The 12503-nt window shown below is 43.7% G+C and overlaps 1 protein-coding gene across 1 annotated transcript in view; it reads right to left on the bottom strand.

The window, feature by feature from the left end:
• Positions 1-12503, bottom strand: part of gria2b (glutamate receptor, ionotropic, AMPA 2b) — a 60422-nt gene that overhangs the window by 27597 nt on the left and 20322 nt on the right. Inside the window, exon 2 of the mRNA XM_080417027.1 lies at positions 8071-8310. Within this exon, the coding sequence (XP_080273153.1) occupies positions 8071-8310 (240 nt within the window). The remainder of the gene's footprint in view (positions 1-8070; positions 8311-12503) is intronic.

The raw sequence follows: 12503 nt of genomic DNA, 5'->3' as shown, positions 1-12503 counted from the left end.
GTGAACAGTGAAATAGTCTCTACAGTGGGGTTTTTTCAACCCACTTTGAATGGAATGTGCAATTAAAAAGTTCACATTTGTTAGATTTTCAAACAGCTTATGTAAATTATATAGGGTTGCAGTGGTTAAACAGATTTTGATGCTATATTATGTAATTTAGCTGGGGACCCCCTGGAACCCCCTCAAGGACCCCCGTGAATTTTGGGAACCGTTGCACCCCTACTACAAACATAAGGAATTAACATCAGAATGTGGGGATTACAGAGTAATGTGAATGATTACAGAGTAATGTGAATGATTACAGAGTAATGTGAATGATTACAGAGTAATGTGGGGATTACAAAGCAATGTGAACTAGAAAAAGTGCTCCTCGGAGCACAGGTCTCCGCCAGGTCAGGTAAGTTATTGTGGCCTCCTGGTGGCGCTATAATAGGCCAATGTGAAAAGGGTGGCATTTCTTCCTCGGCCTAGTGGGAATGTGAGTGCAAATTTTCACGGAAATCGCACGCCACGTTCATGATTTCAGACATTTTGTTCAAAACGGACCAATCCTGCAAACTTTGGAAGTCAACCTTAGCCAATCAGGATGGAATATGAAATATCGGACAGATGCGTCTTGATCACATGACTATAGAGATACTGTGTACCGATGTGCGTGATGTTTGGATAAAATCTGAAGGATTAATATCCAAAAATGTATTTGACATAAGTCGGCCTCCTGGTGGCGCTGTAAAAAGCAGATGTGAAAAAATTTTGGATAGCGAATGCAAAAATCTAAAATGACACAGATGCTTTCCCGGTTTTAACATTGTAATGTCAGGTTTGTCCTAGTGATGACACAACATGCCACACTACTTTGAATTACTACTAATTACTACTTATTGGATTTATTCAGTGTCCAAAGACGTGTCTCCATAGCCTGTGTACTCTGGTTGCACTGTGATCAAATCAAATCAAGTTCTATTTATATAGCACATTTCATATAACAAGTGCAACCCAACGCGCAGATCACATTATAGAATACAATAACATTTTAAAAACATTACTGAAAGGAAAAAGAACAATACGTTTTTAAAGAAAACACAAAGGGAAAAGAAAATGTAATAGAAATGGAAATTAAAGAAAGAAGTAATGCTAAAACCTAGGTAAAGTCAATGCTAAAAAGGTGTGTCTTAAGATTTCTTTTAAAACTGTCCATGGATTCAGAGAGCCACAGGTTCACAGGCAGGCTTTGTAGGACCATGGTAGCTGAAGGCTACTTTAGTTCTAGTTTTATCCTCTGGAACGTTAAGAAACCAGTGCCAGAGGACCTGAGAGCTCTACCAGGCACATACCCAGAGAGCATTGCAGTTAAGTAGGCAGGTGAATTTCCATTTAGTGATTTAAAAACCAATGAAAGGACCTTAAATCAATTCTGAAACTAACAGGCAACCAGTGGAGTGACTTTAAAATGGGTGTGATGTGTGCTCTCCGTCTGGTCTTAGTCAGTACACGTGCTGCTGCGTTCTGGACTAGTTGTAACCGGACAACTTCTTTTTTCAGCACACCAGATAGGAGAGCATTACAATAGTCTATCCTGCTAGTTATAAAAGCATGCATTAGCCTTTCTGTGTCGGCCTGGGAGAGAAAACAATGTCTTTTCATTCTAATGCACTACTCCAAAACAGAGTCATCACATGTCCCAGACAGACAGAAAGATGGAGAGAGGTAGACAATGAATGTGTATGAGAGAGAGGGGGAGGAAGACAGAAGAGATGATGAACAACTCATAATCACATGCTGTGCTGCTGTTTCTTGGCTGTGGGTAGAAATGCAACTGCATACATCACTGTTATTATGAGGGCATGCCTCCTGGTGGAGATTTGTGCTCTACTGAGTGCACCTTTCTAGCATCATTATAATGGATCTTCTCAGTATTAGAGATATTTGAATATAGAATGTCAAGTAACATTTGTTGTCAGAATGTGCTGTATGCATAGTGTTTTGGTGTAGAATGTGTATACCGCTTTCTTAGCTCGGGAGAGAAAAATCAAGAAAATCATATTGTCTGACTGAACCAGAAAGAGAGCAGATAAAAAAGAGAGAGCAGATGGATGAATGGATGGATGGATGGATGGATGGATGGATGGATGGATGGATGAACATTGAATAAGTTTTAAAAAGAGAGTGACTCAGACAGAGAACACCTTAGTAAGCAATAACAGAGAGTAGTGAGGGTGGAGAGAGAGAAATAACAGAGAAAAGACAGTGAGGAGAAAAGGTTGGACAGAGAGAGAGGTTGGAGAGAGAAAGATGGTTGGAGAGAGAGAGGTTGAAGATAGAGAGATGGTTGGACAGAGAGAAAATGAAAGGGGGGAGAGAGAGAGAGAGAAGGGGGACCGTAAATCCTGGCTAAACCAGTGGTGCTCAGCTGCATTTCAAACTAAACAAGGGTCTATCGATACCCTTCCCTTCCCTCAACACTCTCCTTCCATTATCTAAAGCCCTGTGTATTATTTATAGTCTCTTCAAAGTCTGTTTCATCACATTGTTCAAAGGCTCTTTAAAATCAAAGTACCACAAAGTATCATATCTAATCTCTTCCTTTAAAGCATATTTCAGAAGAGATTTTTTTATACACTTGAATGAGATTCAATGGGCCTGAATGAAGTGTAATGTATGATCTTAAGGAAGACTAAGAGATGCAAGAATTTGCAGTAATACATGCTTTCTCTATTGTTACACTGTAAAGCACAAATACAGTAGATGCTCACAGGGTCTTAATCATTTTATCTTTTTCTCACCATTGCTGTACTGATGATAAAAGTTGAATGGAATTTTATCGCTCGGTGTGTGATGGTCCGAAAGCACCGTGGCCGATCTCATTGTCCTCCAACGGTACAAGCTGAATTACAGTGGAGTTAGATGATTCGGCAAAAAAAAAGAAAAAAAGTTTGATGACACAGCAAATTGAGATAAGTGTATTCTGTAAGCCCTTCACTGAATGAGAATCTGCTTTAGGCCACGTGTCTTGTCTGTCATTTTAAAGAACCGTCCTGGGCACAATTTAGACTTCTCCCCCGGGAAATGATGCAAGCCATAGTCTGACCTGCTTTTTCATAACATTTTCTACATTTGCATTATGCATTTTGCTGAGTGGGTAAGCGGTTCATTATCTTCCTCAAGGACACTTTCACACACAGGACACATGGCCGCTATAGGGACCTACACTGTAGGATTTACTGTGTAGATATTAGGCTGAAGGATAGATATTGCTATCTTTTTGCAATATGTATTGCGATAATATTAAAACAGGAGTTTGAAATCATTTCACCACTTTAAAGTCACACTGTACATTATCCTTCTTATTACTACTATATGACAACAAGAAATGTTTACAAATTATTTTATTAGTTTGCAAGTTTCTGCTTCCACAGTGGTCTGTTACCCGGAAATGACAGACCACAGAATGCCTTGATTATTCAATTAAAATCGAACAGCCATTTCATTTGGACTTTAAATGCATACTGTAGCAACAGCTCATGCAAAAAGGCTGGCTGCACATATCATATTTAGACTTGATGCACCAATATGTGTTCAATGAAGCACAGAAGATCTAATTACAAAACAGTCTCATTAATTGTGACATGACATAATGACCAATCGGCGGTTGGGTAATTTGTATACAGTTACATGACCGTCCTCATGCATTTTTCTCCTCAGTGGGTATCCTATATTAAAATTGACTAATGGGAGGACCGGCTGGCCGGCTGGCGGGCAGACCACGGCCACATCACTATGACTCAGACATAACCATAAACAAACCCTATACACCCATATAGGCATATATGATGTTCCAGTTGTTCAGAGCCACAGATCAGACCACTATGCCCATACAGTATGGCCATGCGCATATGGTACCGACCGACTTTAAACTCGGCGTGCAAATCGACAAGGACTCGATGGAGTGTGGGTTGAGTCATTCGGATATGCGGTTGTCCAGAATTGCCGATCCGACCGATATGCCCATATATGGGCATGCCAATATATGGGCATAAACTAATAACATCAGGGATCTCCATAAACAGTATGGGCATAAAAGGGACAAGGACTGACAGATACAGAGATCTCCATATATGGGCACAAAAGGGACACGGACAGACAGGTACAACGGGTACTCTGACAAGGCCCCCAACACTATGACTCAGACATATCGGTTGGATTGGTGGTGCGACGTACAGTACAGTAGGTGTGAGGGCTGCGTAGCGGACCGAACTTTAGATGTGAGGGCCGCGTAGCGGCCTGAACCTCTAGAATCTTCAAATTGACTGAGGGTCATTTTTTACTTTTCCCAAATTTAAGCTGTTCATTTATCCCCAGGGCAGGCTATGGGATCTACAGTGCCAGTTGCAGTTCCAAGTCTCACGTCTACACATAGTTTGGATGCATGCATATTTTATATTTTCTAGTCCTGCCTCAAATTAACTTTTGCCCGCCTTAGGGGCCGTGTCCACCAAGATGTTTTTTTTCCTTAGCGCAGTGTAGGGCATTAACGAATAGTGATTTATGGTATTCGAATTATTCGACCCAAAAGTATTCGAATATTCGATTATTCGATTTGATTATAAAAAATTAAAAAATTAAAAAAATTTATTATTATTTTTTTTTTTTCAATTGCATTTATGACTCGACTCAAGGAATGCGAGTTGACGTCACACCAGAGCTCACAGCTGCATGTCTGCTCTAGAAAAGCCACTGTTTTTGAATTGGGGTCCCAGAGATAAAAAACTGTTATTAAATAGTGGGCCATGGTCTAATGCATATCAAATTGGGGGTCGTTGAAATTTAAAAGTTGAGAATCACTGACCCAGCTGACCTTCAGCTCAGCTGCTCCAGTAGAGCTGGCCCATGGCCAGCAATATGACCCTGTCTATCTGTGTGAATGTGAAACAGGGCAGTGCTATAAAAAACTAAACAAAATGCCTTCTCATCACAACCTTCCATGTATAAATAAACACTGTCTGCAAAACAAATTGTTTTCATTTTAAACCTTTCCCAGACAGTGGGTGAACCTCTGGAGAACATGGAGAGTTTCTTCACGGATTCTAAAACAATTGTAAATATATACCGTAGGATAGCTTGTGTGTTGATAGAAATGAACATAAACTACTGTTTGAAAAGTGTTTGGGAGCCTATAAAGCAGAGGTGGCCATCTATGTCTTTTTGATGTACCAGTAGCTCAGATTGGGCCTCCAAGTATCATGGACAATTTAAGAAACCCAAACAGACTTCCACTTAAAAGCAGAGGTTATATTCACTGTCGACTTGGCTGGTGATGGAACAGTAGATCACTCCAGCCTTGGAAAAGACAGAAGTATATCACATGCCCGGAAAGACTGCCGACTGCTATAAAGCAACCAGCATTTCCTTGTAAACCTTGTCAACTGGTTAAGAGCAGTAAGGCGACATACTGCCTTATGTGATTCCTCTTCCATATTGTGTGTTGCATCTAATATTGTCAAAAATATAGATTTTTCGCTAAGTTTCGATTCTGAACATTTGAAACTACTTCGATATGAGTTTTCCACAATATCGACATATAGGTACGCTCCCCCATCTCTCCCATGAGAGTTGAGAGCGGTTTATTCCACAGGCTAATAGCCTCGCCCGCCTCGCATGTCTCCCCCCCCCCCTGCTGAATGCGGGTTGCTTGTTAATTAATTTGTTTCAGGTGTGTAAGCTCAGAGGCTCATTAAAGTGAGCATTGGGCAATAGCAGAGCCTCCGCAACCGTTTTGGTTGACAAAAGATAGCAGTGGTTGAGTGCGGTTTGGCAATACTTGATGCTACAGAGCTTAATGGATTTTCTTTCTTGATTACTTGAATTCAGCTGTCAGAAGTCAGCTTAAAGGTGGTGTAAGTGTTACAAAAAATATAAATAACTTTTTTGTTATAAAGTTAAAGCTCTATTTTCCAATAGTAAACATTGATATATAGTGTGTTTGTTCAATAACAGGGCTGTCCCCATCTCTCCAGCTAGTAAAGGAAACGTCAGTAAACAGAAGATACAAGGAATGAGGAGTGCTAGGGGGTGAGGTAGAGTCTGAAGAGGTGAGTTTTCAGATTGCGGTGCAAAATGGGGAGTGAGTCTGCAGTCCTAACTGAGACGAGCTATAAACAAACAGAAGTGCTATCTTGTGTCTAAAGTACATCGAGGGTTGCAGCCCTCTGCTCCAGGGTATATCAGCTCATTGACAGCAACTGTTTTTCAATGCTTCTCTTTAAATTAGGAATACAGGCTTGCACACTGTACTGTAGGTGCAACAGCCATGCCTGATAGAAACTGACAAGTTGTTTGTCATGGAGAACAATGCCCTTTACCCAACGTCCTGCTAACTCATTCTGTGCTGCATCGATACTATTGCTGGAACATTGTTTTCCTTAGGTCTCTTACAAGGACACTGTGTTGTGACCTCCGGGATCTAGATGTAATCTATTGGCTGTATCCAGGAGTGGTAAATGGGTTCTAACACACCCCTCAGAGTCCATAGAGACACGCCTTTTCTCCAGGTTCTTTTTATTTATTTAATGTTTTTAATCTGTAATCCCATTGTGTTAACAGTTAGGCAGAACGGCTGATGGGATATTAAATATGAATGTAATGTGATTTCTGCAGAGTGGACATGGTTGCTCGCTTGTGCTGAACGGTCTCGCCCTTCAAACGGTGACAAATGAGGCTCTCTGCCAACCTCCTCCCATTCCAATGGCAGAACATTATGAGACACCACCTGGTCAATCCATCAAAAGGAAAACTGAGAGTGTAATCATCATACGTCAAATTCGTTCAATATTTCAACACTGGTTCAGCCCACAACCTTTGAAATGAAATGCCAACAAAATTGCCCATGGGCAGAAGAAAAAAAAAACAGACAGACAGATAGCAAGACAGACTGATATCCTTGCAAAGACAGAATTTCACAGCTAAGGCCGCTTAACCATTCTATCCCTGAGGACACGTCTATAAACGCATGGCTGACAGCATCTTGGAATCAGGATTGGGACACACGTATCTATCCATCGCTACATCTGGGACCTGGGAAATGTCTTTAATTACCACCTACAGACCACCTCCCCTATACAGACAACCTTCAGAAACCGGCGTCTTCGACACAGGACCAGAGACGAGGGTATTGGCTATACGACATTAAGCTTGCCATCTGATGATACACGAAAGAAGAAGAATAAACCCTATATACTGCATGCCCGGTGTCCCCCAGGGGTCTATCCATGGCACCCTTCGTTTTCTTACCTCTATACCAAATCTCTTCGCAAAAAATAGCCAATCTACAACCTGACAACACGTTGCAACAAGTCACGCTGCCAGCACCAAGTTTGGTGTGTATTGGCGCAACACTGCACCTGTGGCCCCCAGGGGATCCTGATGTGGCCCCTGGGGGCCACACATGGCCGCTGGTGTGACTATTGTCATGGCAGACACCTGATCCCTGAACAGTGTTTGTGCTAAGTTTGGTGCGGATCAAACAAACAGTGCGCCTGGCATGTTACGTTTGTGAAGTCCGCCGGCGCCGCCCGCCCTCCCACCCACCCGACCACCCTCTAGGCAATTTTAATACAGGATAGAGTTAATGTTGACAATCATGATGGTGTCCCTTTAAGTGTTGGTGAGAACAGAGAGCAGCAGTGCCATCATCTGCACAGAGACTCTCCGCTACGTCACCTCTCTGTTTGGTTGAAGGACACACACCCACAGACATGAAGCAGCAACGCTGATGATCAATAAGTCACGACGAGGGCATCGCAGACCTCCAGGAGCAGACAGGAGAAAACAGCAACGTGTACAGCGACCAGCGTGCTGCAGCCCCCCCCCCCCCCCTCATGTGTGGACTGGCAAACCATGCGGGTCACGCATTGGCCTGTACAGTCACATGCAATGGCACAAACGCAACCCCCCTCAATAACCCATTCTTGGGGCAACATCATCATCGAAAACGATGGACAGCCATAAGCAAGCAAAGTGTGCACAACCGTGTGTGTCTGTGTGTGTGTGTGTGTATGCACGCATGTGTCTTACCTCGATCACTGTCGTACAGGTACGCAAACTTGTCCCAGTGGTAGTACTCGATGAGGCTGAGGAGAGGGCCCTTGATGTCTGGTCTCATCTGGATGATGAACTGTTGGTTTCCATCCAGGGGGAAGCTGGGCGTTATGAAGGAGACGTGCAGCGTCCCACAGAAAGACGTGATGGTGTTGACAGACTTCTTGTCATAGAATCCAAAGATGGCATAGACTCCCCTGGAGAATTGTGAACAGACTGAGAGAAAGAGAGAGAGAGAGAGAAAGAAAGCCTTGTTAGAAGGGGAGACCTTTGTTAATCGGTGATTAATGGGGTAAATTCAGTTTCAGCTTCACACAGCTGATGGCTCCTCAGATGGTCATGATAAGCACCCGGTGGGGATCTGTTGGGGCTTAAGTGTCTTGCTCAGGGACACTTACACAGTTGTGGGCCGGGAGATCAACCGGTGACCATCTGATTACCTGACGGTACTTAATGTACTTAATACTTAATAGTACAGTCTTATTTGAATGAATAAAACATTATTTTTTGGCATAGTATAAGTATCAGCAGTAACATAATGTACTTGGAGGTGGTCTCTCTACTTGTCTATTCACACATTTTGACCTAGGACACTGACTGGTTGACAATGTCAATACGTTATTTGAAGCAGACGGCCAGAGACGACCGTAGATACTAGATCGAGGGGAAAAAATGATTTATCTAATCTAATTATTAGATCTGAGCACAGCACTCCTACAAGGCCGGCCTTCATACACTTCCAAAATGATTTATTAGCAAAAACGCAATGCAAATGTTTTGATACCTGATGCATGTTTATAACTCTTTTGAAAGACTGGAGGGACAAAAATGCAGACAATCACATTTTATAGGAATAGGAAAGGTGGATGACATTTTTACTTTCATCTACAAGGACGGGGCTTAGCTTTGTTATCCCACGTCACCATAAAAAAATAAATTAAAAGAAATCTATAAACTGTTTAAGGGTCCCTGTCAGCCAGGCGTCCTGGGGACCGAAACGGCTACTGCTCCTCCTTTCTACAAGCTACTGTAGTTAATTGCTTTCCCCTGGCATCGTAGGTTGAAAATCCTTCTGATTAGAACAACAGTACTTTGGGCCTTTAGGGCCTCACTATCGTTGTAAACTGGTTCTTCCCAAGGACAGCTCAGTTGCTCCTCCGGTTGATAAATGAATGGGATACGCTGTAGCTCTCTCCCTAAGCAGTGTCAGGGGAGCGCTTGTCATCAACAATAGAACATATCGCTTGACCTGACCACCAGGTTAAACTTTTATGAGCTGCTGTAAGAAGACGGTTCAAAACCGTGAAGGAGGGTGAGGATGAGCTGCGTAAAGGTCCCACAAGAGTTAACTACCCACCAAAATAAATGCATAGTCCCTGTCCCTGAGTATCTGCAACACCCTTTCTCCTATCGCTCATGCTGTAGCCGAGATGACTTCTGCTCAATGTGTAAGGTCAAGGGGACTCTTTCACGGTTGGGGGCGCAGGGGTGGGTGGGGAGGTGCGGTTGTGCCCTTCATGGAGTATGTCTATAGACAATATCTTACACTATTATATTTACTATTATTGTTATTGCTACTACTTCTACCTCCCTCTCTGTCTCTCCCTCTGTCTCTCTCTCTCCCTCTCTCTCTTCTTTCCCCCCCGACACGGTCGAGGCAGATGGCCGCCCACCCTAGAGCCTGGGTCTGCCTGACGTTTCTTCCAGTCAAGGGGGAGTTTTTTGTTGCCACTGTCGCAAAATTGCTTGCTCAGGGTGGGACAATGTCGGGTCTCTGCTCTACATGTAAAGTGTCTTGAGACAACTTGTTGTGATTTGACACTTTAATACAATTGAATTGAATTGAATAGATCTAGATGGTCATACTGTAGATACACATCACTACACATCTCCACTAGAGTCTATGTATCAGTGATCTAGATTCCTATCTAGATCACCATTATGTCTGCAACTAGCGGTTATCGTTGTTGCATACGTCTGCATTTCTATAGCGCATTTACACACACACATTCACACACCGACGGCGGAGGCAACCATGCAAGCTCCTCATTGGACGCAGTTAGGGGATCGGTGTCTTGCTCAAGGACACTTTGACACGAAGCCAGGGGCCAGAGGTCAAACCGGGAATCTTCAGATTCCCCAGACATCTGCTCTACCTCCGGAGTCACTGCAACCCCCCATTTCTGTGATTGTTTGTTCAGGACAAGTCTTTATATTCCCTCCTCATCTGGTTGATCTCCATGCTGATTGTTTGGCATTTCCTTTCGTTTAAGGATTCATGACCCTTTCCCAGCGCCATGCATCCATTTCCTATGACTGGCCTTTGATATTCATAATGTATGGGGCAGACAAAAGGTTGGTAGTACAGTAAAGGTACAGACATGAATATTGAATGCCTACTGTAAGCAAGCATTGTGCGGCAGGGTGGTGCTAGAATACTGGCCCAGGGTCAGCAGAGTGGGCTGTTCCTTGTAAACGTATATTGATCATCCGTAAGTGAATCAGGCTTATTGACTGGGACATGTGTGTCCTTCAGTGTAATTAATCCAATGACTCATTTCCTCTTTCCCACTAAAACTAGGATGACTTGCTGACAGGGGGGATTGGAGTCCATACATTAGATATTAGCTGACTCTGCGTAAACCACTGGAGGCATCTTGCCATGTTGATTAGCTGTGGTGGCCGTCTTTGATGCACTGGCAGTCTGGCACAATGAAAAGGGACTGCAGTGGTCTTTGTAATCCGTTTTTGTCTTTATTTAACAAGTGAAGGTTTGCTGAGCATGTGTGAGCTTAAACCTGCAGTACAGTGTCTCTTGGGAGCTGCCCGGTACAACTGCATTCTACTGTTTGTCACTGTTAGCTACCCGGTACAACCCCATTCTACTGTTGGTTACTGGTAGCTGCCCAATACAACCACATTCTACTGGTTACTGGACTGGTAGCTGCCCAGTACAACCACATGGTTTCTCCTTCAACTGATGGGCACTTTTACATTTTCTAACCACTGCGAGGGACTCAAACAAGTGACCTTCTATGGTCACAAACCTGACGCTACCTCCAATAAAAAAAAAGAAATAAACTAAACTAATTAAACAACATGCTGAGTTAATCAGAAGTAGAAAAGTTGCACGGTTGAAGACGACTAATTATTAGATCTGAGCACAGCACTCCTACTAAAGGCCGGCCTTCATATGCTTCCGAAATCTTTACTGATCCATTGACTTGACAATTAAACATTCATCACGGACATCTGAGGTGCACCGCTCACAGCCGTCTAATCACTTCATCTGTTTGTGACCCGGTTGCTAATCCTTTTAGCTGATGACGGTGACCATTGATGTTGCCACAGACGAACAAGCCTGAGTCATCAAATCTCATTTTGAAGTCACACTAACTGGGGTCTCCAACAGCTTGCAGTGTTCCATCTGAAAATGATTACAATTGCAAAAGGATTTCCTTGCATATAATATAAGAGATGAGATAGGACAAATATTTCTGGATTCCCATACGGAAATTAGGATGTTGTAGCAGCAACAGCAGTAAGTGTGAAACATATGATAGGTACGGATAAGAATAATAATAATACTCTAGACATCTGCGCTGGGTCTTTTTTGACATTTTGGAAAGCAACATCAACATTGTCAGAAATGATATGCATCATTTTGGCGTGAGTGTCAGGGGCAGAAGTTTAGAGAAGTTGATAAAATTTATGTGGAATGGTTATTGTGAAAAAAGATTATATCAAAAATAACTTTTGTTTAATTGAAAAAGTTACATCAGTTCGTTTCACCTGTGCAGCATCTAATTGTTAAAATGGACCGAAGCGGCCAGAGGGATATTCCATCAACACTGCTAATGAAATCTGCATAAAAATGCAGAAGGAGCGAGTGCATTCTCCGGCAGCGGCAACAGCCGCGGAACGTCCGCGGAACTTCCGGTGGAGGAGCGGCAGCTCCCGGCAGTGACTGCCGGCGGTGGAGCGTCAGCTGCCGGCGGAGCAGCGGAACTGCCGCGGAAACTGCCGGTGGAGGAGCGGCAGTCGCGGAACTGCCGGTGGAGGAGCGGCAGTCAACTTCTTTTTCCGCCGATAAAGTATAGTTTTGGACCATGACGGAGCCGCGCCGAATCAGCAGACCTTGAGGCCAAGGAGTCGCGCCCGAGCGCCTCCAGGCGCGAGTGCCCGCGACGACCGGCCGATGGTCTGCTATTCGACTAAGCGGCGTCCGAGTTATGTACCGATAGGCACAGAATCGTAAATAATATTAGTGGGGAATGCGTTACACAAACGCAGCACACTCCCAAAGCTGACGCCACCGGCAGCTCCAGCCGCCGCCGCCGCCGCCGCCACCGGCAGCAGCCGCTGCCGGAAAATGCACTCGCTGTCCCTCTAAAAATGCCTGGTTTGAA

The sequence above is a fragment of the Gymnoscopelus braueri genome (genome assembly GCF_963280865.1).
Source record: "Gymnoscopelus braueri genome assembly, chromosome: 20".
NCBI classification, from domain to species: domain Eukaryota; kingdom Metazoa; phylum Chordata; class Actinopteri; order Myctophiformes; family Myctophidae; genus Gymnoscopelus; species Gymnoscopelus braueri.
This window is presented reverse-complemented; position numbering and strand designations above follow the sequence as displayed.